Here is a 27,290-nt window from a genome sequence, read left to right as displayed (position 1 = left end):
GTAGAGACAGAACATATGATGCTGAAGGGAATATAATAAAAGGTGTGGCTGGAAAGGTAAGTGAGATTCAGGTACCAAAGGGCCTTGAAAAGCATTTTCAGAAGTCTAATCCTGAGTAATGAGAGGAAAGTTGGCAATTGATAGCCATAACTGCCTTCTAAGTATTGTTTACTTTTATATTAAATACGTTGTTCTTCTGAATGCTTTGATGACCTTGGACAGTCAAGTTGTCCTTGAGCTGAGTTTCAGAACATCTGTTCTAGAGCTGAGCAGAATGAACAGCAGGTGTTAAGTAGTGCTGGTATACCAAAAAATGGGAATGTGGAGGGGTATGGGAAATTAGAAAGTCCATGCTCATGTAAAGGGTGCAGGCAAAAGTCAACTTCAGTGTATCGTTGCCATTTGGGAATATGGAATGTGGTTAGATGATTATATTTAAATGAAGGGAGGGAAATCTTCAATTTTAAATGAAGTCTCCCAGTATTTAAATATTGATTCCTAATGCTGTACAAGCCAGTCAATGCATGCCTGTGGTTTCAGTCCCAGGGAAATATTTGGAGTTTCAGGAGGGAGCTAGAAATAGAAAGGGATGAGGAAAAAGACAGTAAGGAATGCGAGAGAGGCCAAGGAGATCACGTGAAGCAGAGGAACAACACAGAGCGAAAGAGAAGGTAAAAAAGTTTTTCAGTGTTGCTGAAGAATTTTAAGAACAAGGTTTCCACTATCTAACTCAAAATTTAGTTTAGTTACAGTTTAAGATAAACCATAGAGGAACAAAACTGTATGTAAGATACATCCTAACCAGCAAGATAAATTTTGGTGGCTCTCAAGGCAGAAGCACAGGTTCAGGAGTCAGGTTTGCATTTAAACACTCCTTCCGCCTTATGTTAACTGGATTACTTTAGCAAATTAATCTACTTTGCTTTGTCTGTTAAATACAGATAACAGTATCAAACTCTTATGGTTATTATGAAGATTAATTAATATAATAGACAATGAATGTTTAGTACAGCTTATGGCACACTTTAAACATTTAGCAATTGTTGGTTATATCTACTATTATCAGGAAAGTGGCCATGAGGACAATGGACATCAGGTGTATTGGACAGACATTAAGAGGGAAGAATTTATAGAACTTGGTTAATTCAGTATAGTTGTTGAGGGGACAGGGGAAGAAGGATCACTCCCATATTTCTGGCATGAACAACTGGGTAGGTGGGGGATGTCTTGAATTACAATAAAAAACGGCGGACAAGGACTACTTTTGGTAGGAAAAATGATGTGTCAGTTATAAAATTTGTCCCTGGCAGACATTGAGATTGTGCCCAATAGGCAGCTGGCTATTTGTATCTAGAGCTAGGAAGGAAGAGTTAAGATGGAAATATATTCCTACAATTAACCAGTACAAGAGTGGCAAGTAAAGCTTGAAAATGGATTAGATCAATAGCTGGGTGATACGGCTTGGCTCTGTGCCCCCACTGAAATCTCACCTTGAATTGTAATCCCCACAATCCCCACATGCAGGAAGGACCAGGTGGAGGTAACTGAATCATGGGGGCAGTTTCCCCCATGCCTTTCTCGTGATAATGAGTGAGTCTCATGAGAGCTCATGGTTTTATAAGTGTCTGGCATTTCCCCTGCTTGCATTCATTCTCTCTCCTGCCACCCTGTGAAGAAGTGCCTTCCCCTGTGACTGTAAGTTTCCTGAGGCCTCCCCAGCCATGTGGAACTGTTGAGTCAATAAAACCTCTTTTTTAAATAAATTACCCTGTCTCGGGTATTTCTTCATAGCAGCGTGAGAATGGACTAATACAGTGATGGACTAATACATATTAATAATATGTTCAACAAACCCCCATGACATACGTTTTACCTATGTAACAAACCTTCACACGTACCTACAAACCTAAAATAAAAAAGAAAATGGATTAGCTCATGAAAAACAAACTCTATAGAAAGAAAAGCCAGTCAAGCATAAAGAATGAAGGGGAAAAATGTTTTCTGTTTTTGTTTTTATTTAGAAAAACTGTATTAAATGAGAAGAAACTACGCTGCTGAGGCTATGGATAGGAGGCAAGTCTTGCCTTTGTGCAGATGTCTCCAATGTTAAAATGGTTAGGAGAACCCAAAGCAGGCCTTCCTCCTGGACTCAGAATGGGAGAGGTTAAAAGTCCACAGTGGTGCTCTGAACTGGCAAGCGTTAGAGATAGCATCTGTCCTGATAGAAGAAACAGCTGAGACAAGATGATCAAATCAAGTGGACAGCAGTAAGCCTGGTTATTTTTCCTTTTCATTGCTCTCTAGCCTTTAGTAAAGTTTCATTCAAACAGTTCATCTGTGTGTCACCTCTGCTACATGGTAAAATCTAGTGTTCATGGATGCTCAGGCCAGTATTAAAGCATGTCTCCCCTCTCTCTCTCCTCCTAAGCTACTCTATGTAGCAGGGGGCAGTGAGCGGACCTCAGGGGAAAGAGCAATAGCTCCTTGTATTGCTTCTTACCAGCAAAGCTCTCTTTTGGTGAGAAACCCTGGGTTTTATTTTATCAAGACAGGTGACATGTCATCATAGGAAGGGGCAGCCTGAGGGGTAGATGTGAAGGGAGACTCAAAGCAAGCCCCAGTCCCACACAGGCTATTTCTGTCATGCTAGAAGCAAGCTGGGGAACAGATACCAATGAAGAGTGAGGAATGGAGCAGCGCAGTTTTAGGTTTGAATCCGTCTTAGCAGTCTTAGAAGTAAGGTCAATTCATGTAACGTTCAGAGCTCCTATTTTCAAGAGATGCTCTTCAGTAGAATAATATCTATCTTTCTGTATTTCACAAGATCAGAAATAATTTATGTATGCTAGTCACAGTGGCTCACACCTGTAATCCCAGCACTTTGGGAGGCTGAGGTGGATGGATCACCTGAGGTCAGGAGTTCAAGACCACCCTGGTCAATATGGTGAAATCCTGTCTCTAATAAAAATACAAAAAAATAGCTGGACATGGTGGTACATGCCTGTAATGCCAGCTACTCAGGAGGCTGAGGCATGAGAATTGCTTGAACCCAGTAGGTGGAGGCTGCAGTGAACCAAGATTGCGCCATTGAACTCCAACCTGGGCAATAAGAGTGAAACACCGTCTCCAAAAAAAAAAAAAGTAAAAAAGAAAAATAATTTATGAAACATTTACCCTGTAATAGCACTAAAATGTGTCATTAGTTGACTAGAAGAAACCCAGCTTAAATCTATATAAGCACAGTAAAAAGTGTTTGCACATTCTAATGAAAGGTCAGGGGTGTCATAGTCGTCATTAGGACTCAGTTTCTCTCTACTGTGCATTTTGCTGGGTTGGCTTCATTCTCAGGCTGTGGCAGTCTTGGGAAACTACAGAGGAACATTATCTCTACTATCATCAGTTTCAGCACAAAAGAAGTTTTGGCTTCCTAAAAGGTCTCATACATGTACTGGGACCCAGACTGACCACTCAGGTCATTTAGATTGCCATTACCATTTTAATAATAAATAGCTGGCCCCTTGTATAGTAAACCCATATCCTTATGCCTAGAGGTCAGATCTTACTTTTGAATCAGTCACTGGCCAGGTATATGAAATTACGCTAATTATCACATCTTGGCCCACAAAACTTCACCTGGACCAATAATTATAGCTAGATTCTGCTCCCACCTGTTTCACATTAGAAACTGCAACATTTGTTGAAAGAATAGAAGAAAGACAATGCCTCAATGTCTGGGCACAATTTCCAGAAAATCTGGTTTCATTGTTAGAGATGGAACCCTAGCATTAGCGTTCTTTTAAGCCCCAAGGTGGTTCCAATAGGCCTCCAGTTTAAGAATCCTGGTCTAGGGGTATTCGGTCCCCTGATCAGCCTGGACACCATCCACTGTTCCAGGACTAGATGCTCACCTAAATCACTTGTACTAGATATGGAAGACGGGTTGTTTCCCCAAACTAATCTGAGATACAGTTCCTAAAAGCAGCAGGGATGAGTCATAGCAGATAAAAACAGAAGATAGACCACATACCTCATCCTGACACTCACTACCAATGTATTTTGTTGCAAACCTTGCCATGTTTTCAACGATCTAAAATTAGGTCATGGTGCTTCCATATGGACAGCTCTAAATGTCATAGGGAGCATTATGCTAACTGCATAAATAAATACAGGGTCCTTTAATACCTACACCATCATTGTTTTTCATTAAAGAAAAATATAAAGGGAGTCAAAAGTACCAAATGAAGCTTGGCCCTGTAGTGAGGGGATGGGTCATGGGATGAGGGGAAGTGGAGAAGGAAAAGACAGGAATGTGTCATTTCTGTGCTCCTCTACATTTTCATGGGGGTAAGGAAAATATACTTTAGACTCATTTAGGAATATTTAGATGCCATTGTTCTTGGAGAATAGTTACTAGCAGGAAGATACAGTGATTAAGGGAATTGAGTTCAAGATATGTGGCTAATGCTAGGATTCCATATCCCTAAGGCTGAGAACATACAGGGAAACATTCCCAGACAAGCCTTTAATCTTTGCAATGCAGTATGCTTCAGGAATTTCCACTTATTGTTCTGCATGTCACTAAGCTGCCCTCAGAAGTGCAATGAAGCTCAGCTTTCACACACAGGTTTTGATGCCAGTAATGCCACACATTCTGCATAATTGTAAGGAACATCCATCTTTTGTCTCCAGCCTAAAACCTTGTGGTTTGAACATCCAGCCAACCCTATGGCAGCTTAAAATTTGCATGGTTTGGGAAGAAAAATTCTAGGTGATCCCTTGGAGTACAAGGCCAAACATTCTCATATTCCACCCCAGTGGATTCGGTTTTTATATGGCAAGTCATGCATTTCAGGTCTCCACCCTGTCTCAATGCTTGAGTTTTCATGTTGGAAACAGAAACTCTTTTCCCCAAGTGGTCATTCCGGCTGCAATGCACATTAAATGCTTCAGAAACAAGAGTCTAACACTGCTTAGCTTGTCACCCATGTTGGTGACATGTTTTAAATCAATGACATTCTCTACAAATGTTTGCTTATCTACAAAATATATTTGACAGTGAAGGTCTTCAAGATATCAGTTAAAGAACGTCATGGCAGATACTAAATACAAAGGCTCTTAACCTGATATTACTAATGAGAAGTGCAGAATTTTAAAAATATTTTTAAAAATACAAGTGGTTTCTAGGAAATATTTGAACTGAGTAAAAGAAGGACCTGAAGTTTCCTTTATCTTTCTTTCTTGAAATTAACACATATACATGTAATTATATACATCTATGTATTATATCTATTTACTCTAGAAAGGGGTAATCACCCCTTTGGCAGTCTGGTCAAGCTGCTGGACTCCTTCCCAGAACGCATTGTAAAAATCAGTAACAGACAATGCATACTTTTATAAAGAAATAAAGTATATTAGAACTTATGAGTCCAGGTGGAACTCATGAAGGTTCACCTGAAGGTTCTCCGGTTCTAGGTGAAGAAGCTAATCTTATGTCATCTCCCTATAAAAGTTTTATTCAAAGGCAAATTTGAGGCATTTAAACAAAATATGTTAGAAAGTGTCTTGGCAGGGGAAACAAATTTAGGCATTCATAGGTAGATAATGGGCACACCAGCAGTAAGTGTGGCAGTGAACTTGTGAGAGGTGGGGGCTGTGGCAAAAGTGAGTAGCCTCTCTTAAGGGCCTGCAGATTTTGCTGCATGGGAATGTAGGCCCTGTATGGCCATGTCTCTCTAGACTTTTCAGGAGAAGCTAGGCATCTGGACTTTTATATAAACTACTCATATCTGTTACTCTTGGTTGAAGAAAAAAATTAACATTGGGACAAAGGAAACATATCTTTTACTAGATTTGTCAGGAGGTAAACTTCAAGAAAGTATGAGAAATTGGAAAAAATAAATTACGTTTATTTTAATGTATGTTTTTACTATCAGTATCTTTATTACATTTATTTGTATAATAAAACACAAGAATTAATTTAAATTCAGTTTCCTCTCTAGAGTGATCACATGCTACAATGGAACAATTGGTGGCTTCTAGAATGTTTTAATTCTTCCAACAAACATTTATGTCCCAGGCAATACACAAGCTGGAAATAATATACAGATTAAGACATTGTCTTGTTTCTAGAGCTTACAGACTAGGGTGGAAAGGGTTGTAGCAAGATATTATAATACAATGTGTTAAGACCTATCAAAGAGATATGTAAAAAGTACAAAGGGAGTAGGAGAGAATAAAACATCTTCCCAGGAGATGGGAGCAATTCTCAGAGGATAGATCTCTTTGAGTAGAGCTTTGTATCAAGAAGCCCAGTTTATTTAATAATCTAATAGGACATGATGAAGAATTGGATTTCTATTCTGAAGAAAACAGAGGTTCTTTAAACAATTCTGAGCAGGATCAATACATTCAGATTTTTATGATTATTCTGACTGCAGTATGGAATATGGCCTACAGGCGGAGACAGAGTAAGGAATGAAGACTCACAAGATGATAATGATATCAATAGTTCAGACAGAGAATTAGAGCAGCTGCAGGGCCCATGAAACAAGACTACTTGGTTAAAAAGATGGGGGATAGAAACAAAAGAACCTGGCAGCTGATCGTATGCTAATGGGCAGGGTGCCAAAAGAGAGGAAAGAGTTGAGAATGATGTGCAGGACTTTCTAAGAGAGGTCGTCTAGTATAAAGGTGAGGGCATAGTCTCAGGAGCCAGATTACCTGAGTTCAAATCCTGCCTCTTCCACTCATTGGCTGTGTGACTTTAGGCAAGTTTTTGTCCTCTCCCAGCTTCAGTTTTGTATATGTCAAGTGTTCTTACAATAGTGCTTGCATCTGTGTCTAAAAATTACTGTTGTTATTAATTATTATAATTCTGGTTAACATGGAGGTTTTATTCAGTTTGTTTTAGAAGACACTGCATTTGAAGTACATTTAGAACATCCTAGGTTAGCAAAGATAAATATGTGGATCTCCAAGGTCACTCAGGGAACAAGGCTGATAGAGTCAATGCTACCTTCAATACATAGCTTCCAAATTTTCCCTGGGCATTACTACCTGCCAACATATAGGGGACATGAGGATCACACATGACTTTTATGGACTAGTATACTTCTGCTTATTTTCCCTTGGCCAAAATATAATCACAGGGCAACACCTAACCTCAAAGAAAGCTGGAAAAGGTAGTCTTGCAGTGTGCACACATCACATTTTAATGATAATCTGGCTGGTTTTTAAAAAATTAATAAAGAAACATGTAGATCTCAAGTCGAGAAGAAAGTTTCATTAGCATGAAGAGGATGATTATGATCGTTTATACTTTTAAAAAAGGCCAGGGTTTGAGTCTCCAGGACACCATTGTTTAGTGGGAGGCAAAAAAAAAAAAAAAAAAAAAAAAAAAACCAAACTGCAGAGAATCTAAGAAGGGAAGGACATACAGGTAGCAGGAGAAAAACAAGAGTGGTGTCTAAAAACCAAGAGAATGAAGGATTTTAGAAAGACTGTAGTCAACACAGAAAAGGCTACTGATAATAGAAAAGCATCTATATTTAACAATTAGAAAACCTTTAATAAAGATTTACTTTATTAAAATAAATTTAAAACAGTTGCTTGATATTTGACATATAGAAAACACAAATGAATTTCCATTATCCTTCTTAATTTAAATGGAGTTCTTGAGAAAGAAGAATGAAAAACAGCTACTAGATTGAAACATATAAACAATCTATCTTTGTAGGTCAAAAAAACACATTAAATTGGACAATTTTATATAACTCAACTGCTGAGTAACTGAAAAGCTGCTTCAAGTTAAAAAAGGTACTTGATCCTATTGTTTGTGTTATGATGCAAGAACAAAAATTATCCTTCTCTTTTCTAATTTTCCTTAGAAAATTAGTTGATAATAACTGCCAACATTGTATTCATACAAATAAGAGGTAATGATATCTAAACGCCTTCCTTACTTTGTATCCCTCTCTAGTTATTTTACTTGTCACTTTGCCTTTGAATCTAAAAACTGCAGGGATGAAACCTGAATGCAAAAGTAATTTAAAGGGAAGAATAGTCACGCCTTTCCAAAGAAATGTCTTCTATTACCAATAACATTGGTGTTATGAAAAGTCTGGTTATTCTGGCAGTGTAGAGTATAAAGTGAAAATGTTAAGAGAGTTGGCCAGGCGTGGTGGCTCACGCCTGTAATCCAAGCACTTTGGAGGCGAAGGTGGGCGGATCACCTGAGGTAGGGAGTTCAAGACCAGCCTGACCAACATGGTGAAACCCCATTTAAAAAAAAAATAAAAAATAAAAAATAAAAAATAAAAGGAGTGTTGGCTTTGGAATCAAGTCCTGGCTCCACTACTTATCAGGTATGAGGTCCAGGGAAAATTTCTAACTCTTCAAAGCCTCCATTTTCTCTTGTGAAAGATGGAGAGGAGACTGCTGTCTCTCAGGATTCTGTTAGGATGGGGGAGATCTTGTATGTAAGGGGGTTAGGGAAGTGCCTCTTAAAACACATGGTAGCTTATGGCATTTCACTTTTTAACTCTCTATACATAGTAGATGAGCATGAAAAAGTTTGAGAAAATTGTTTTTAAAAGAATAGACATTTTTTAAAAATTAGACTTATCATTCACAAACAAAAACCTTTAAGTTTTTGTAGTCTTATCTATTCACTGGTACCCTTCCAAGAGACCCAGCAGCCAGATTCATAACTCCTCAAGACACAAGGGCTGGGTGTGTTTTGTGTTTCCCATCAGTCTTGGGACTGGCCAATGTGTCCCTTTATAACCAGTGAAATACATGACTCATAAAACAAAATCCCTCAAAATCTATATCCAAATAAAAGCCATATAATTAACTACTAAAACTTATGCATAAATAATATCGCTAATCATATACCATAGATAACTTTATCCTCAAATTTTCTTATTAACTTGATACTTTCCAAAGGTTTAAAAAATGGAATTATTATTTAAAACACAATTCTCTTTCATTTTACATTAAAGTAAAGCAAAATAAATCTATAACATGCTGAAATTATCTGCTTAAAAAAAACAGTTCATCACCTAAGTTTTGAAAATACATTGGTGGTGTTTCATTTTGAATGTAAAGCTGAATTTTAAAAAAGGCCAAAAATACCCAAACCTATTATTTACTTTGCATTTTTCTGAAAGATTACTATGCTTTGCTATTGGCAAAATGGTCATTAAAAATGTAACATAAGACTATTCAGTGAAATGGAATCCCATAAAGTATGACAGTATTATGAATCTTAAAGTAAAGCCACTAGTGCAGATGTTCCTAATCATACTAAAAACACAAATTCACAAACCAGTTTGTTCCAGCTACAGAATAATTTAATCGAAAGAGTTGTTATAATTGAACAGTGTGAATAATAGTTAAAGCCAAGGAGGTAGTGAAACTGCGAGGAAATATAAACCTACAGTGTCTTTGCCAAGGAAACCGTTCTAAATTCTTAAGGTTCAGAAATTAGTTCCTTTCCTTGCTACAGATAGAAATTTATTTGAATTAGCCAAGACCTGCAATGGATATATCTTTAAGGCAAACACATACAAACACATGCACGCTAGGTCAGTAGCTTTTGCCTATAAAAACACCTATCTAAATTCAGAATATCACTTAGTCTGTTTGGGGAAAGTTAAAATCAGACTTCTCACCAGTTTAAATTTCTTATTAAGAAATAGATCTAATAGGTAATGTGCTTCAGAAGCAAATCAGCACACACAGTAAAACATAAGCTCTAAGGACACACAGGATTCTCTTTGCAAATACTGGTCTTGGCAAAGAGCCTCCTTTATGTACAGAAAGCTTTGTTCCTTGTTTATAGCAACTCTCAAGGCTACAACAGGTAATTGTGTGCAGCTAATTAGGTTCCAAAACGATTAGGTTCCAAGCCAGGAGTATTTTATAGCTTGATTCAGTGAAAGTAGGAAACTATATTAGCAAGATCATGTTATAAAAACTCACTCTCCCACAATTACTGATCTTTCACTCTAAAAAAAGTATGGATTTGAACACTGCAAAAACATAATGTCATTCAGAAGTTCATTCAATGCTTAATAGCTATCAAAATATAGAGAAAAAAAGACAATTAGAAAAACTCTTGTCCAAAGATATCCAATATGCTTATTTCCCAAAGCTAATATCCATTTCTTTATCTAAATTGTTTATTTCAGGTCACAATATTCTTCCAAGAAAGCAAAGTGACATCTACTCTGCAAAACAGAGGAAAATCAAAGGCAATACATTACCTTGGGTCACCTGTTGAACTGCCAACATTATCCCAGACACAGTGTCTGGAAGCAAATTTTCTTTCAGATTGTAATACGGTGCCCAATCCAAAATGGGTAGTCGCCTTCTACACCACTGTATAATATCTTCACACTGGGGGGTATGCATCTTGCTCCAAAGCATGCTTTTCTTTTTCTTCTTTGCTCCTGTCATTTTTCAGATTTCCTCTTGAAGAAGTAAACTTCTCTAAACAAGAAAAAAAAATCATTGCAGAACACCTCCTTTCAATGCCAAGCTCCAATTCGTCTGTGGTTTACAATGTCAAAATTACCCAGAAAATAAGTAAATAAAAGAGAGAGAGAGGCAGAGAGAGATTAACAGAAGCACTTCAATATATGCAGCTGGGCTGTATGTCTTTTTATGATGCAACTAATTATTCTAGATTTTAAAACTATAGATTAAAACCTTGAACTCTTATCTGAAGGAGAAGTAGTTCCTGTTCATGTAATATTTTTTCTGGTCTTGGAAAAGTAATGGGTTCAGTGTTAAGTTGGTCTACAGCTCTCTCGCCAGTAATTCCCCTTATATTCACTGTAGTCTTATGTTTTTGGCTGCAATCCCAATGGTTAATGAGGTAGTTCTGGGCGTGTGCTGGAAGTGGGCTGGGCTATGCTAATGAAACCAGGAAACAGCCAGCTAGTCCAGTCTCTCCCTACAAGCTATGCAAAATCATAAAACTGTCAGAGGGATCTGTTGTGCAAAGCATATTCAGAGAATCCAGCCCTATTTCTTTGGGAGCTATATATATTCAACATTATCAGATGACTGGCAGTTCTACAAAATTCAGAAACATAACAGGGCATTGTTAAATGTTCTTATTTTTACTCCCAGGCAGATGAGGTTTTCATTCATACAGAAACATTAAAATAGCTACTGCCCAGTCTGGGAAAGGAGTAACTAGTTCTCATAAACAAACTGAAATTTCATCTCATGGGCTAAGAAAATAAGTATAGCAATGAACAAATATTTGTGACGGGAGATTTTCTCTGTCTCTGAAACTGTTCATTCAGTTTTCTCCAATGGTTTCTCTCAGTCCTATAATTCATGCTATTGTAACCAAAACTTATTGAGGAATGGCATATGTTTCAAACTATTGTTTGAAGTGTCCTTAGCTTTTTTTATGGTGCTGCCTTCTTTTTGCATAACTTTTGGGGGTAGGTGTTCTCTTTTTAAGAAGTGGTGCTACATTTATAATAGAACACACTGTCAACAATTTTTTTTATGATCATTTCACTTAGCCTCCAAAAGAAAAAAATAAAAGACTTAAATCTATGAACTGTGCCATTGGAATTAAACCAAAAAGCCAATATACTAACTAAAATTGTGGAGCCAAGGAAAAGAATACTATGTATATAGTTTGCTGAGCCCTTTTTAATGCCCATCCATTTGGAGAATAGAAATCTGATTTCTGGAAACCTTTATATAACAAAGTACTTGGATCCCTTGGCTACTTCTAAGGTCCCCTGCTGTACTTTTTCCTATTGTTCTTAAATTAAAGTGAAGAGTTACTCTCCATCTTCTAAAGATGACATCTCTGGCTTTGTATCTATGAGCCAAGATCAGGCCACTTCACTCCAGCCTGAGCTACACAGCAAGACTCCCTCTAAAAAAAAAAAAAAAAAAAAAAAACCTTTCTTTTAAAATCGAATGAAGAGACGTGAGGGGGTGGGTGGACTTTGGTTGTACTTACAAAATAGAAACTGCTTTGTTTGTACAACTGTTTACATTATATTAAATTTCTAAACTATTCAGTAGTTCAGGTTTGGGGCCTGTAGAGAAAGCCCCATTTAGAGACTAAGTTATAGCATTTTAATCCCATCCTCTTGGCATGAGAGATGGACTCACCAAATAATTGTAAATTCACTCTTGAAACACTATATTGCTTTTCCTTCACAAAAAACAATCTTTACTTTTGTTTAATATACTCCATTTAGTATATACTCAAATTCAGAAGCTATACATACATTGATTATGTATTACCTTTATAATAAAAATAAACACCAGAGATTTTTTTAATCCTATCTAGGTCTTAAATTCAAATATATGTTAATAAAATGAGAAAAATAATTGAAAGCTTAACCGAAATAACCAATTGACATCTATTATTTGTGTAATTTCAATCATTTTCAGATTTGTGTTAAATTCCAGTAACAAAAAATTCACATGAACAGGATTTTATGAATTGAAGGTGTACAGAAGTACCTAAATCATATAGCACAGGCAATTGTTCTAAAACATTTTAAGATCAGGAAAGGGTAGAAATTAGTTTAATAAAATAGTTCTGAAGTCTCTCAATTGAAAAATTTCTTAACATTAGAATAAACCTTTCCTAAAAATATTTTTGAAGCTTAAATCTAGAATTCCAATTCCAGATTTTTTTTTTCAAATTCCATGTACACACATATTTTTAAAAAATGCCAAAAATCTCACTCCAGATCATAGATCACTCCTATTTATAATCAGCAATGCCAGAAAGAAAGAAAAAACATTATGAAGAAATTTATTCACACACATAAGATTCTCAGGGTAACTTGAAAAGCCTGTAAAATTCAAGAAGGATAAGTATATTCATTCAAAAGTTTCAATGACTAAAAGTAGCTTACTGTTCAATACTATGTACCGTCTATATGGAATATCTCTTTCTAATCATCTGGGAGAATACCTATCCAAATAAAAAGATGAACTTGTTATCTATCTTCCACTTCACACATGGATTAACAGGAAGATTCTTTGTAAAATCTCATTTTGATTACATCACTGATACGTTTGAATTTCAGTTATCTCCAATATCAAACTCAAACTCATTAGCAGAAGAAATGCAGTCCTCTGTTCCCCTACCCACCTTCTACCCACTAGCTTCTCATTAACTGTAATTCAGCAAGTTTTTATTGAGCAATGTTAATTTGATTAAGTGCCACAGAAGAGGGAAGGGAAAGCAGTAGATAGCATCTTTATATTCTAGGAGTTACTATTTTATGAAGAAAATCAATAACTAACTCAAGGCAGAGTGTGATAAATAACAGTCAAGTCACCTAATAAATCATACAGGAGCTCAGAAGATGGAGAGTTGCATGCCCTTTGAGGAAAAAAAAAGCATTTTGTCCTGCCAAGACTCTCTTGCAGCAGGTAAGTATGCTCATGATCTCCTGCCCATTATTTTTACTCTTTCTTCTTTTTTTTTTTTTTTTTTTTTTTTTTTTTTTTTTTTTTTTTTTTTTTTTTTGAGATGTAGTCTCGCTCTTATCGCCCAGGCTGCACTGGAGTACAGTGGCACAATGTCGGCTCACTGCAACCTCCACCTCCGGGGTTCAAGTGATTCTTCTGCTTCAGATTCCCAAGTAGCTGGGATTACAGGCACACTAGTCTATTTCTATACTAATTTCCCCAGTGAGATGGTTTTTTACATCTTCTGCACATTTATTCAATATTTACCTCTTCTGTGAAACTTTCCCTGGTTTCTCCAGTTTTGTTCATGCTATATAATAAACATTCAGGTAACTCTCGGTTTATTTGTGGGTATAGAGCTGCAGTCATTTTCACTGTTTATTGGTTTTCTTCCTTTAAATCTATTTCATGTGATTTTTATCCAGTCTGACTCATGAGATTGTACATTCCTTTTGAGTAAGGATTATTCACATAATTTGCTTTGCTTCTTTTTTAGAATCTACTAGAAGGAGCTGCAGACATTGGATTCACTCAGTAAGTACTAAAATACAAATGTTCCTACTCCCAAAAGTACCCGAAAATCATTTAGTCTATCTCATCCTGGTTTCCAGGTTGTACTGTTAAAGAATCAGATAACCAGGTGGAGAGAAAATGAAAACAGATGTTCTAGGAGAAAAATAAGATGAAATTTTATCTTTGTTTGCTCAACTTCTCCCAGTTCTCTTACAATCTAACGAAAGTTCTTTTATCAACACATTTCTTTTTTCTAATGTTATAAAATCTGGAGTATGGAGAGAAGAAAAACCAGATGGGAAATGCAGAAGAAACAGAGGAGACAAAGGGCAGATAGAAGCCCTCATGGGTTGGGGCTTCAGAGAGAATTTTCAGAGGGTTGGCATGCGAGGGTCTCTTGGGCAATTATGAAGTGTGAGGGAATTTGGCCAGGCTTAAGTGAAGAAAGACACTTTTGAGAAATGTTGTGCAGGTTATAAATTGAATCATGTTTAATGGTTTCTGAGAGACATAGGTAAAGAGTGAAATTCTTTTCACAATACTTTTTAATACTTTTGATTTTGACATGAGGCTTCTTTGAATGTGGTATCTGTAGAGACTGGGACACCTACGGTACTGATTTATATCCAGGCTCCAATGAAAAATATAGATCAGACATTGGAAATTATCAACCCCAAACTCATACCTAACTCAGGAAGTTGATATACAGCATTTCTAAGAGGAGGACCCTGGAAGTTCTCATCTGAGTGTAAAGTGAAGTCTGATACTAAGGAAGGCTATACTCTGCTCATCAAGCCACATAGTTGGCATGGGGATACACCCACATGAAGTGGGTAATTTGTATTAAGTCTACCCAACAGAGTACTTTTTTCTAATTTACCCAAAGTATCATGTAGGCACATCCCTGAATCCAACCTCTGCTTTAATTTTTCTAATTACTAAAATTAACAGGCTTAGAAAAATAACCTATTCCAATTTTCTAACATTGTGATTGTTAAAACATGTTTTCCCAATTATTGAGGCAAAATCTGCTACTTAAGAGCCTAATCCCAATGACACATAACACATAATTAGTTCTTCAGTTTCAGGCCTAATTAATTTAGTATAACTCTCTAAAGAGTTCTGATAGTTTATGGTGCTATTTATTTCAAAAATGCTCTTACATTCAAATATGTATGCACATATATAAGCTCATTACAGTCCTGAACAGTACAGTTAATGTTTTTCTCATGATAGGCCAACCAGTAGAGTAGAGTGAGCAAACTTGTACGTTCTTAACAATGTTTGCCAACGTGTCTTACCTTGCTTTCTTTGGGTTAAACAGAACTTTCCAACATGTTTCTTTGGTGTATTTGTTTCTTTCTGCTATTATTTCACATTCTGTGATCTATTTTGATACATAACAGGGGCCAAAGTGACATAAATCTAGTGAAGTCACAAAATGCCTAGGGACCAGGTGTAGTGGCTCACACCTGTAATCCTAGCACTTCAGGAGGCAGGGGTGGGAGGATAACATAAGCACAGGAATTTGAGCTCAGTCTAGGCAAGGTAGTAAGATCTTATCTCTAAAAATAAAGAAATAACTTAAATAACTTAATTAATTAATGAATTAATTAAGTTAGGTGTGGTAGCTCATGCCTGTAGTCCCAGCTGCTTGGGAGTCTGAGGCAGGAGGATCACTTGAGCTCAGGAGGTCAAGGCTGCAGTGAGCTGTAATCATGCCCACTGCATTTCAGCCTGGGAAGCAGAGCAAAATCCTCTCTCAAAAACAAACACACACACACAAAACCAGCAATTAAAAAAATGCCTAGGGAAAGAATCACTTATATATTCAAATATTAAAAAAATAAAAGAGGGAGAAGGAGAAAAAGGAAAAGGAAGAGGAGAAATAAGAAAAAAGGAAAAGAAGAAGAAAGAGGAGAAAGGGGGGAAGAAAAGGTAAAGCAAAAGAGAAAGCAGTAAAAATTAATTAATTAATTAATTGAGGATTAATAAAAGGCTTTTCTCATTTCTGACTAACAACTGATAAACAATAAGTAAAATAAACTATGGCCACGTCATGGCTTATGAAGATTTGAAGATGCTTAAAAAGAGATTTACCCAATAGACATGCAGGAAATTAATTTCCCTAAGAACTACATTGTGTTTGTAACTTGCTTTAGCAATCCTATTTCTAGAAACATTAACCTCTGTGCTAAAGGAAATATGTGTATATTGGAAGATTATCATTCTGCCACTCTTTTGTATTCTCATTTTGCAACTGCATGTACTAAGTTCTTTCAGTTATTCATAATATGATATATTTTTCATCTTTTTACTTGTATTTATGTCTTTATATTGAAAGCAGGTTTCTTTTAAGTTGTATATAGTTGGATCTTGCTTTTTTAGTCCAATGTGACAATCTGTGTCTTATTTATACAATTTACACTTAACTATTTATGTGGTTGGGTTTAAATCTACCATCTTGCTACTTCTTTGCATGTAGATTGTGAGATTTTTTTACTCTGGCTAATGAAAACATGAACTGTGATGAAAACATGGAAACTATGTGAGTTCCAAAGGTTACACATTTAATCATTCCCCAGTGTCCACAGATTCCTCCCATTCATGTACACGTTGTTACTTAGTTGAACATTCTGCATGTGCAGATCTCTGAGGTTCTCTATCGGTGTGTCTCTCCTCTTTCTGGTACTCTGCCATGTGAAATCTAGCTGCTCTGGAATCTCCAGACTCAGCTCCTTCTCTTCAACCTATGAAGACTGCCAGCCTCCTCCTGAGTTCTCCTCCACCCCCACTCTTCTGCACCATGGCTGCAAACTTTTCTAAAAGAAGATGAACAGTCTTAATGCTTATTTTGTTTATTTTCCATCTTTCCAAGATTACTGTCCTCCACTGTCTGATGTCCAAAATGACACCATTGTTTTATATATTGTATCAGGTTATTTTTATTTGTTTCAAGCAGGAGTTTAAATCTAGTCCCAAATACTCAAAATCGGCTAGAGATGGAAGCTATCCATTACATAATATGGCTTTTAAACTGTCCAACATTATCACCTTCCCCATGACCTGCCACAGCTTGCCAATTTTCATTTTAGAATATGATACCAAAATTTAACACAATTTTTAGCTGTGTTCTGACTTTAAAAGCATAAACAGTGCCGCATAATTAAATTTTAACTTTTTCCATATCCACCGCTGTTTAAGTGATAAATTCTCTATACTTTTTTATGTAGAAGATTTTCATAAAAATTTAAGCATAACATTTTCTATTAAACCTTGTCTGATATTTTGAATCTAGCCAATTAATTCATTGTATCAAAAATTTTTAAATCTGATTGTTATTATCAATGCTGATAATTATGCTTTTCACTTAACCTATTAGCTATTCCTCTAAACATTGTTATCTGTACTAGTCAGCTGAGGTGGTTATAACAAAATACTATAGACTGGGTGGCTTAAATAATAATTTATCACTCATGGTTTTGGAGGCTGAGAAGTTCCCGATCAAAGTGTCACCTGATTCAGCTCCCTGGTGAGGGCTCTCTTACTGGCTTGCAGATGGCCACTGTTTCTCTGCATTCTCACATGGCAGAGAGAAAGAGGAAGGAAGCTCTCTGGTGCTTCCTCTTATACGGGTATCATTGCCACCATGATAACCCTACTGTTATGACCTTATCTAACTGGCTCCCACAGGCCCTGTCTCTAGATTCCATCACACTGGGGGGCTAAGCCTTCAACATATTAATTTTGGAGGAATACAATTTAATCCATTGCATTACTAAAAAACTGATTAAGAATGCTATACATAAGCCTTTATTAAAATCATTTATGAAAAAGAAAAACCGGATATATTTTCTAGTCCCTGTATTTCATATCAAAATTTATTCCTTAGTAGGTATTGTTTGAGAACAATCAAATGGAATTTTTTCATGTTGTCCAAAAAGATATGGAAGCTCATATCAGACTAATTACTGAAATCAAATATATTATGTCTTCAGCAGTCATGTAAATTTTTCATGTACTTCTATTAAAAGATATTGAAGTTTGTCTAAAAACTTCATTAGTCTCTGTCCCTGGATAGAGAGTTCCTGCCCGAAAGGGATAATAATTGCAGGGAAAATGGACTATTCAAAACTATTGTGTTACTCAGAAGAAAAATGGCTAAAATACTCCATAGAGCCTATATTGTTCCAAAGGGATAAGACACCCCACAAAAAAAAAAAAAAACAAATTTAATGAACACTGTCAAATAGTGTTTGACATGTAGGGGAAAATTTCAAAACTAGCCTCTATCTTGTAATGTTAGCCTCATTAAATTTCTTCAAGTTGAAATAGTATCAAAAGGTCATTCCTAATTTAAAGGAGACAAATAAAGTGAAAATCATTTTTACAGCAGTTCTAAGATATAGTCATTCAGCTTTTTATGTGCAAAGTAGGGAATTATTCTAAGATGGAAGGCTTATAATTATTTTAGGGTTCCCTCTTCCTTACAAGGAATGTTTTTTAAGACAATTATTGCATCCTATAAATGTGAGTAAGTGTACAAAGTTAAAAAATAGCCAAACTACTCTCACGTATATTAATTGGACATGAAAACTCAAGTTTTAAAGTTGACTTTATAATTTTGCTTTTACTTTCAAGCTTTATGGCTTTATATTCTGTGTCAAAGATCAACAGAGCAAAATGCACAACACACTTTGAGAAGAATCCAGATGCCATTTATTTTTCTCAATATTTTTCTTCATTTTTCTGATTGAATAATTACTGTTGTAAAGTAGACAATTTGGGAAAGTATAGAAAAGCATTTTAAAAGATAAAGAGAATTGCCTGAACCCAGGAGGCGGAGGTTGCGGTGAGCCGAGATCGCGCCATTGCACTCCAGCCTGGGTAACATGAGCAAAACTCCGTCTCAAAAAAATAAATAAATAAATAAATAAATAAAAGATAAAGAAAATATGTTCCATAATCACACTGTTGATTTAAATTTTGGCATAATTTGTTCTAGCTTTTTAATATGAAATACCTTTCTTTACGTAGTTGAGGCATTACTATACATGCAATTTTTTATTTCACTGAGATTTATATCATAAGCTTTTGTCATATCATCAAAAACTCTTAGAGAAAATAGTTTTTAATGACTGTACAATATTTCTTCACAAAAATGTACCACAGTTCACTTACCCAAGGAGTAGAAACTGGTCACTCCCAATTTTTTTTATTATTACAGATAACACTAGGGTAAGCATCTCTGGGAATAAATCTTTATCCAAATTTCTGATTGTTTCCTTAGAAGTAGAACTATTAGGGTCCAAGTGTCACACAATTATTGCTAATGATGTTATTTTGGTTTCTATGTGTCAATGAGGCTTTTCTGGGTCACCATTTTACATGCCCCTGAACCTATAAAAAACTCATCTTTTAAGGGTCTCACTCAACACTGTGGTGTATTGACTTCCACAACGCTTAACTGATGTCTAGTTTTCTGGATCAACTGAATTTCCAGTAAGAATTTAGAGCATTCATGCTTTCTCAGGATCTTAAAGCCATGGAATATATTTTTCTTTTGCACTTGTTTTCTCTTGACAATTTACATTCCACAACTGAAAACCTAATTTAAATATGGGTTACTGCTAATGTCTTGTTCCCAAACAGTACATATAATATTCAGAAATTTGCAGTGCTCAAGCTTATTTGTCTCAGGAGGTCAAATTGAATGGCCAATTATAACTCAGACAGTGGGGTCAAAGTACTGTTGTAGGAAAAGGGACAGTGAATAATTGTAAGTTTCTCATTTACTGGAAGACGCAGAACAAGTTTATAAGCCATTTTAATTTCTTGAAAATGCAAAATTTTAAGAAACTTTTTAGACTCTCCACAAAGCATTTCTTTCACTTCAAGAAATAGCATATAGGGAATAGTTCCAGAGTTCTCATTCTCCCTATTAATTAGTAACACAGTTGAAATTTACTCTAGGAGTTTCAAAGTTTACATTGCATACAGATTGAGATGATATTTTGTACATATTCACTATATTACTAGCAGTAAAATACATATACTAGATAAACCAATCCTTATGGAACTTTACTTTTTATTCATGTCAAAAGGAACATAACAAAAAATAAATATTTGAAGTGTAGTAATATGGAACCAGACAACCAACCAGCACATTGGCAAGCAAAACTGAAATTCAATCCCAACAAAGCCAAAACTCAATGCCAACTTTTCAAGGTCTTCGAGGGAAGGATTTAGATAAGTAGAGTACCAAGGACAATGCTTGGCACACAGGAGAGGTGCTGATAAATGTTAGTTGTTAGCTTCCATAAATTAATTAGTTGCTAAGATAATTTTGATAAAGTTTGAATCCTTCAGCAGTTTTGAGTTGTTTTTAATATGCCTTAATACATTAAAAACATAAAGGAATAATACCATATATGTCTTGCTTCCCACCATTATTCAATTTGAATGGAATGTTTTCTTTTTTCCTGGGATGGACAATCTTACCCACTTTGTAATTCCTTTCAAACCTGTCTACTTAGCCCCTGAATTGAAAAAAAACTCAACCAACCCAAATGCCCATCGATGATAGACTGGACAGGGAAAATGTGGCAAATATACACCATGGAATACTATGCAGCCATAAAAAACGATGAGTTTGTGTCCTTTGTTGGGACATGGATGAACCTGGAAACCGTAATTCTCAGCATACTGACAAAAGAACAGAAAACCAAACACCACATGTTCTCATTCATAGGTGAGCGTTGAACAATGAGAACACATGGACACAGGGAGAGGAACATCACACACTGAGGTCTGTTGGGGGGAACTAGGGGAGGTACAGTGAGGGGTTGGGAGTTGGTGAGGGCTAACATGGGGAGAAATGTCAGATATAGGTGATGGGGAGGAAGGCAGCAAACCACATTGCCATGTATGTACCTATGCAACAATCTTGCATGTTCTTCACATGTACCCCAAAACCTAAAATGCAATATTATATATATATATATATATATATATATATAAAGAAAAACAACTCAAATCCACACTTGTCAATCCTGTGTGAACACAGATGAATTAGTTCTTGAATTAAAATACTGAAATGCAGAGTTGAGAAGAATTCTGAAGCATTATGTTCAGTAAGAAAGTTTGCATAGATCCATACCTGCCACAGGCATTAGTGGATGTAACCACAACACAGTGTGAATCTATCGTTACTGCTCTATGAATTTTTAGTCTAAGGCAATTCCTTATGAGAGCTAGCAGAAATATTTTCTCATATTTTCATCTATATATCATTTTAAACAAACTGTCTCTGTGTATAATCTATAAAAACAAGATTTTATTGCTCTTAAAACTAGGGCCAAAATAAGAAGTAATAAATATGCTTAGTAGTACATAGTACTTATGCCTATCACTCCTTTTAGATGTCCATAAAGAAATAATTATTTTTATGGATCATCTACTAACTTGTATTTAAAATAAAATCTAATTTAATATATATGTCCAAAGTTTTCTATCCTATAAATGTTCTTATTATTTGTAGTCACTCTCTTAATAGGCTGCTTTAAAAATTATGCAGGATGATCAGATTTTTTTTGACACATTTTCTATACCCAAGAAAGACCTAAGAGTTCTTAGGTCTTCCTTGAGGGAGAGATATAGTTCAAGATACTTAACTGGGATTGTAGGAGTCTTTAAAACCAAGGAGCAAAGACATAAGAGTTCCAGGTCTAAACTGCCCTTCTTGAATGTATTCTTGATGTTAGTAATAAGGCAAATTGTACATATGACCTTTCCCACATTCTAATCAAATCTTGTGCAGATAATGAACAAAAAAGTCAATGTAACAGAAGTGACTATATCATATACATTAATAAAGCAATATCTGAACCTGATGAGCCACTTTGGCTATAGAATAAAGATTATTTTCATATCCCACCTCCATTCTCATGAGCACTGTCAAATGGCAACCAGTGGAAGACAGTGAGCTCGTCAACTTATCCATAGTGAAGAAAATAAAGAATACCACCCAAGAATATGCCTTTTATTTCTTCCAGCCCCAGGATGATCATCAGATAAGGAAAGTGAAATAGAAAAAGAAAGGGAATATAATATCTCTCCTATGAATTTTTAATTCCTTTACAGACTCCTCTTATTTTTGTTGATAATGTAATTAGATTGAAAATCAAATGGGATAGATTCAAGAATGTAGCAGTGGTAAAAGCAACATAGCAAAAATTGGGGGGCCCAAAAATGTCAAAGAGGAATGTTTTCATGTGACTACATATATGGTGATACTATTAACACTATTACAAGAGAGACAGAGAGTGAGAATCTTGGAATCCACTGCAATAAGGTGATGATTAAACCCTAGGAAATAATACCGATAGAGTGAAGTATGGGATTAAAGATGGAAAAACATCAAATACAGAGAAAATAAAGGAAGATGAGGGCTTAGGAAAGTATGGAATTTAGCTATTAGAAAGTTGCTGAGTGACCTTTGGAAGAGGAGCTTCATTATAATGTTGGGTGCAGAAACCAGATTGCAGTTGAAGAGTGAATGAGTGATAATGAAATAGGGGGTATGCTTTCAAGAAGTATAATCAAACAGGGTGCAGAGAAAGCTTGAAGTTTTTAAAGGTAGAAATCTCTAATCATATTTATAGAGGAGGAAAAGATATGGGCGAGAGAAAAAGAGTGAAAATGAGGCAGGCAGGATAATGCCAGATGGAGCAAGTCTGGAAAGAGGCAAGAAGTAAAGGGATAAAGGGCACCAATTACAAGAGCATCCTTTAAAAAGATAAATATATATTCCTCAGAGAGAAGTATCGAATAAGGAGAGAATCTGAGAGAGAAAAGAAATTGAGTTTTTTTTGTTAAACTGCCCCAACTTAATTGAAGTAATAGTTATGTATTGCCAGATTTAGCAAATAAAAATATAGGTCACCTAGTTAAACTTGAATTTCAGACACACAAGGAAAAATTTTAGTGTAACTATGTCCCACACAACATTTAGAATATACTTACATAAACAATAAATGATGTTGTTATTCATCTAAAATTCACAGTTTTGCATGAGATACACAGTAAAAAAGTCATTCATCAGACATACAAATTTAATGGGCATCCTGCAGATTTTGGTGTAGTGAATTGGATTGGGAATACCATAACAGAGCTCAGGGCATGCTCTACCCCTGGCCACCGGCTTGCTGTGTTACCAGGGAGCACATCTGTCATTGAAAGCGGGTAGTAGTAACAGTCAAATGGGGTTTGAATTACAGTTCTGCCACTTAGCTTTGTATTCTTCTGCAAGTTTGGTTGACAGAAGGATTAAATAAAATAATTTACCTAAAGTACAAAGCACAAAGGTTGTCACAGAGTAAGCAATTGATGAATAGTAGACATTGGTGTGGTGAGGAATGGCACTGGGAGTAGAGGCTGTAGTTTTTTTTCTGCATATATATAAATTTTTTGTAGTAAATAGTAACATCAGAACTATTTGTAATAATACTGACAATCAGAATTAGTTGGGTTTCAGAACTGGTAAGTCGGACACTCATGTTTAAAGGGCCCTTCTTGCACTAACTCTTAAAGCAACAGTGTCATCTAGTGGCTGTGAAGTCAATAACGAACAATTAAGAACACCTGGATAAAACTTGTGAAGTTTTTATCTGCACACAAGTTATTGAATTTATATCAGTGACGAATGTTGATCATAATATTTTCTATAACCTATTACATCAACTCATCTCATTTTGTCTCATTAAAATGATGCACACTCTACAACATGAGGGCATTGGATATCTTCTGTCCTTACCTACCTCTATTAAAGAAGCATACCAGGAGGGTTTAATTATGAAATTATTCAGATGGACTTTGGACTTCCTGGGCCTTCTCCTAATTCTATTATTCCCTGAGAACTTTGGCAGAAGGGGAGGAAAAGTGAGCAAAGCTGGAAATATGAAGCTTGAGGCTTTCTCAATTACCAGCTTCAAATTGCTTTTCATTCTATTTAGGTTAGAGGGTTCTATTTTCTTTCTCATGCAGTTAAGAATATCTATGCTTTTCTTTTGGAAAAGAAATTTTCCCCAAACACAAATTAAGATATAAATATTTGGTTACAATTTTTGTTTCTGTATTAATTGGGGACCAGTGTCTATTCCAGATATATTACGTAGCTTCTGTCTTGAGGGCTTTTGAAAGAGATGAGAGATTTATAGTCCTAAAGTTATGCATGTAAGTAAAATTTTCAGAAAGTAATGAATAGGGCAGTTTTTGTTCACTTCCAGAAATGTCAAGAAAAATTAAGAATCCCAAGTAGCTTATAGGGGAGACTTCACTCTGCCCCCATTTAATCTATTTGTTATATGAGAATATTATAGAAGTCACAAACTAGAATCCCATGGTCTAATGGTCAAAATATGGTTAAATTAAGTAAACTTGGCATTAAAACTGGTAATATATCAACTCAGATACGGCTCAAGAGTTATTAATCAATGACTGTTGGGAGTATTTCCTGAGTTTGTGAGAAATACATATATTTTAAACATCAGTTTGAAATCAGTCCTTTTAAAGAACCAATTTTTTTAGGTATTTTTTTTTAAGTCCCCAGACAATAATTTTCAATTACCAAATATTTCTGTGGCTCCCAGACCTTTCACAGTTATTTCTTCCCCCAGACTCCCCTTCACCCAAAATCTCTCATAAATATTTCATAGCTGACACTGTTTCACAATATTCCTAGACTGGTGGGAATTCTAATTTTCTCTTTTCCTCTTGATAGGCATGAGTAAAGATATGAACATGGATAATTTATTAGAAACTGCATGCCAGATTCCTTAAAGTCAGTCCTAAATATGAGTGAGAATTTCCCTCCAGGAATATTTCTTTCCATCTCCTCTAGTTCTCCTTTTTCTCTTGCTGTTTATTTTCAAGCCCTCAATGAATAGAGCTTAGACATAATTCTACCTTGCAGAAATTCCAGGCACTTGGACTGGGCATGGTGGCTCACGCCAGTAATCTCAGCACTTTGGGAGGCTGAGGTGAAGGGATCACTTGAGACCTGGGTGTTATGGCAAACCCAGTTTCTACAAAAAAAATAAAAAATAAAAATATTAGCCTGGCATGGTGGCTCACACCTGCAGTCTCAGCTAGTCAGGATGTTGAAGTGGAATGATAACTTGAGCCAGGAGGCAGAGGTTTGCAGTAAGCCAAAATCACACCACTGCACAACAGCCTGGGTGACAGGAAAACACTATCTCAAAAAAAAGGAAAGAGAGAAAGAGAGAGAGAGAGAAGGAAGGAAGAAAGGAAGGAAGGAAGAAAGGAAGGAAAGAAGGAAGGAAGGAAGGAAGGAAGGAAGGAAGGAAGGAAGGAGGGAGGGTGGGGGAAGGGAGGGAGAGAGAAGAGAGGGAATAAAAGAAAAAGAGGGGGGGAGAGGGAGAGAAGCAGGGAGGGAGAGAGAGAATAAGAGGGAAGGAGGGAAAGGGAGAGAGAGGGAGGGAGAGAGAAAGGAGAGGGAAGAGAGAGAGAGGCCTATTCATTGAATGAGAAGATTGTTTTCAATTTTTCCATTTGCAAAAAATATAGGGTTTTCATTCTGGTTTGGCTGTTTTATTTAACAGCATCAAATACTTCAACATTTAATATCTGAATTCCTTCACGGGACTTGAGAATGAAGCAAGCATTTTATGAAGCTGAAAAGAAGGCAAAGACAGGTGTCTTTCACTGCCAAGTCTCTGCCCACTTTCATTTAAAAAAAAAAACTAAACAGAGGGCCACCCCATTTTAATACATGCAGTAACAATGACTACCTGTCATTGCTTTAGTAATGGCTAAATGGTAGGCAACTACTCTACTTCTTAAGAGACCTGGAAGAACTTCCTAATGCTCTAATTAATGGAGGGGTTAGTGGCCCACCCTGAAAAATAACAGCTTTAACATTTTGAGCAGAATTAAGAAAAGTTTGTGATATGTCCGATAGACTTGCTTAAATCCAATTAAGTTACAGAGCTCATGAGCTCCAAAATATATTCCTAACCAACATTTCACACCCAGAAAGGCGGTAGTCATCCATTGAAGGGCATGAAAAAAACAGATACAAGTACTTTCAGAGAGTTGAGGCTTATACTAGTTAAAAAGAAATTAAACTAAGTTAATTAGGAAAATGATTTCAAGATTCACATAAACCGGTATTAAATCTATTCTTGTTTCTGTTTTCTACATCTGCCCCTGATCAATTTGAAATAAGCTCATGTTTCTGGAAACCCAGATTAGAATCTCATCCTTAAACTTTTGGAGAAGAGAAGAGCCCAGGGAGAGAGTGAAGGTGGTAAAGAGAATGGAAGGCTGTTCCGGGGGCTGGAGGACAGTAACTCATTCACATGTCTAAAAAGTAATATGTCTGTAGCAACAAGGGAGTTCAAAAGATTGTTGTAGCAATTCTGGCTCTCTGGAGGACTCTATGACCAAAGCATAGGTGGACTGAAAATAAAACACATCGAACTATACAGAGGTAGGTGAGAGTTTTAGGTGTGCTTTGGGACAAGTTGCTTTATCTTTTCAGCTTTGAGGAACATATTTGCCAGAAAGGTGAGATTTTGGGTTCCATGCCCCTTTCCCACATTTTCTTTTTCTTTCTTTCTCTGTCTGCTCTGTTTTCTCTCTTTCCATTTTTTTTTTTTTTTTTTTTTTTTTGAGACAGAGTGTTACTCTGTTGCCCAGGCTGGAGTGCGGTGGTGGGATCTTCACTCACTACAATCCCCGCTTCCTAGGTTCAAGTGATTCTCCTGTCTCAACTTCCTAAGTAGCAGGGATTATAGGCATGTGCCACCATGCCTGGATAATTTTTGCATTTTTAGTAGAGATGGGGTTTTGCCATGTTGGCCAGGCTGGTTTCAAACTCCTGACCTGAGGTGATCTGCCTGCCTTGGCCTCCCAAAGTGCTGGGATTACAGGCATGAGCCATGGCGCCGGGCCCCTCTGCCATATTTTCTAAGGGGAAAGCTGTCTACTGTTCTTCCACACTGTCTCTTCAGTGGCCTACTTCCCTCCTTTTTCTCCTGATGTTTTCTCTTCTCTTCTGCACTTATCCTGCTTTGCCTTGTTGAAAGGATCAATCTGATGAATCTTAATTAGGCTGAAATAAATTTTCCTCTGTTTGAGGGTTTTTCATTAGGGTCTCACCAGGATATCAAAAAGCACAATTTAAATACAATCAGGCAAGACTGTGGAAGCATCTTTAAAACCAAAGGCATTCTCTACCAACTTGGAAGTATTCCCAATATAATTCAGTTCTCCCAATGAAC

General features: G+C 36.2%; 2 protein-coding genes across 3 annotated transcripts in view; both read right to left on the bottom strand.

Annotated features, from left to right (window-relative positions):
- SLC26A7 (solute carrier family 26 member 7) overlaps positions 1-27,290 on the bottom strand; it is a 174,972-nt gene that overhangs the window by 133,941 nt on the left and 13,741 nt on the right. The window contains exons 1-2 of one of the 2 annotated variants that reach the window (XM_017538068.2): positions 10,714-10,835; positions 10,269-10,494 (exon numbers count right to left, since the gene is read on the bottom strand). In XM_017538068.2, coding sequence (XP_017393557.1) covers positions 10,269-10,461 — 193 coding nt within the window. In that variant the 5' untranslated portion in view covers positions 10,462-10,494; positions 10,714-10,835. Of the gene's footprint in view, positions 1-10,268; positions 10,495-10,713; positions 10,836-27,290 lie in introns of those variants that run through there. The other variant, XM_017538069.2, reaches the window with a different exon arrangement.
- Positions 10,450-27,290, bottom strand: part of LRRC69 (leucine rich repeat containing 69) — a 127,790-nt gene continuing 110,949 nt past the window's right edge. The window contains exon 9 of the mRNA XM_037741856.1: positions 10,450-10,494. The gene's annotated coding sequence lies outside the window, so the exon portion shown is untranslated. The remainder of the gene's footprint in view (positions 10,495-27,290) is intronic.

The sequence above is a fragment of the Cebus imitator genome, unplaced genomic scaffold, assembly GCF_001604975.1.
Source record: "Cebus imitator isolate Cc_AM_T3 unplaced genomic scaffold, Cebus_imitator-1.0 Scaffold109, whole genome shotgun sequence".
NCBI lineage: Eukaryota > Metazoa > Chordata > Mammalia > Primates > Cebidae > Cebus > Cebus imitator.
Note: the sequence above shows the minus strand (reverse complement) of the source record. Positions and strands in the feature narration are given on the sequence as shown.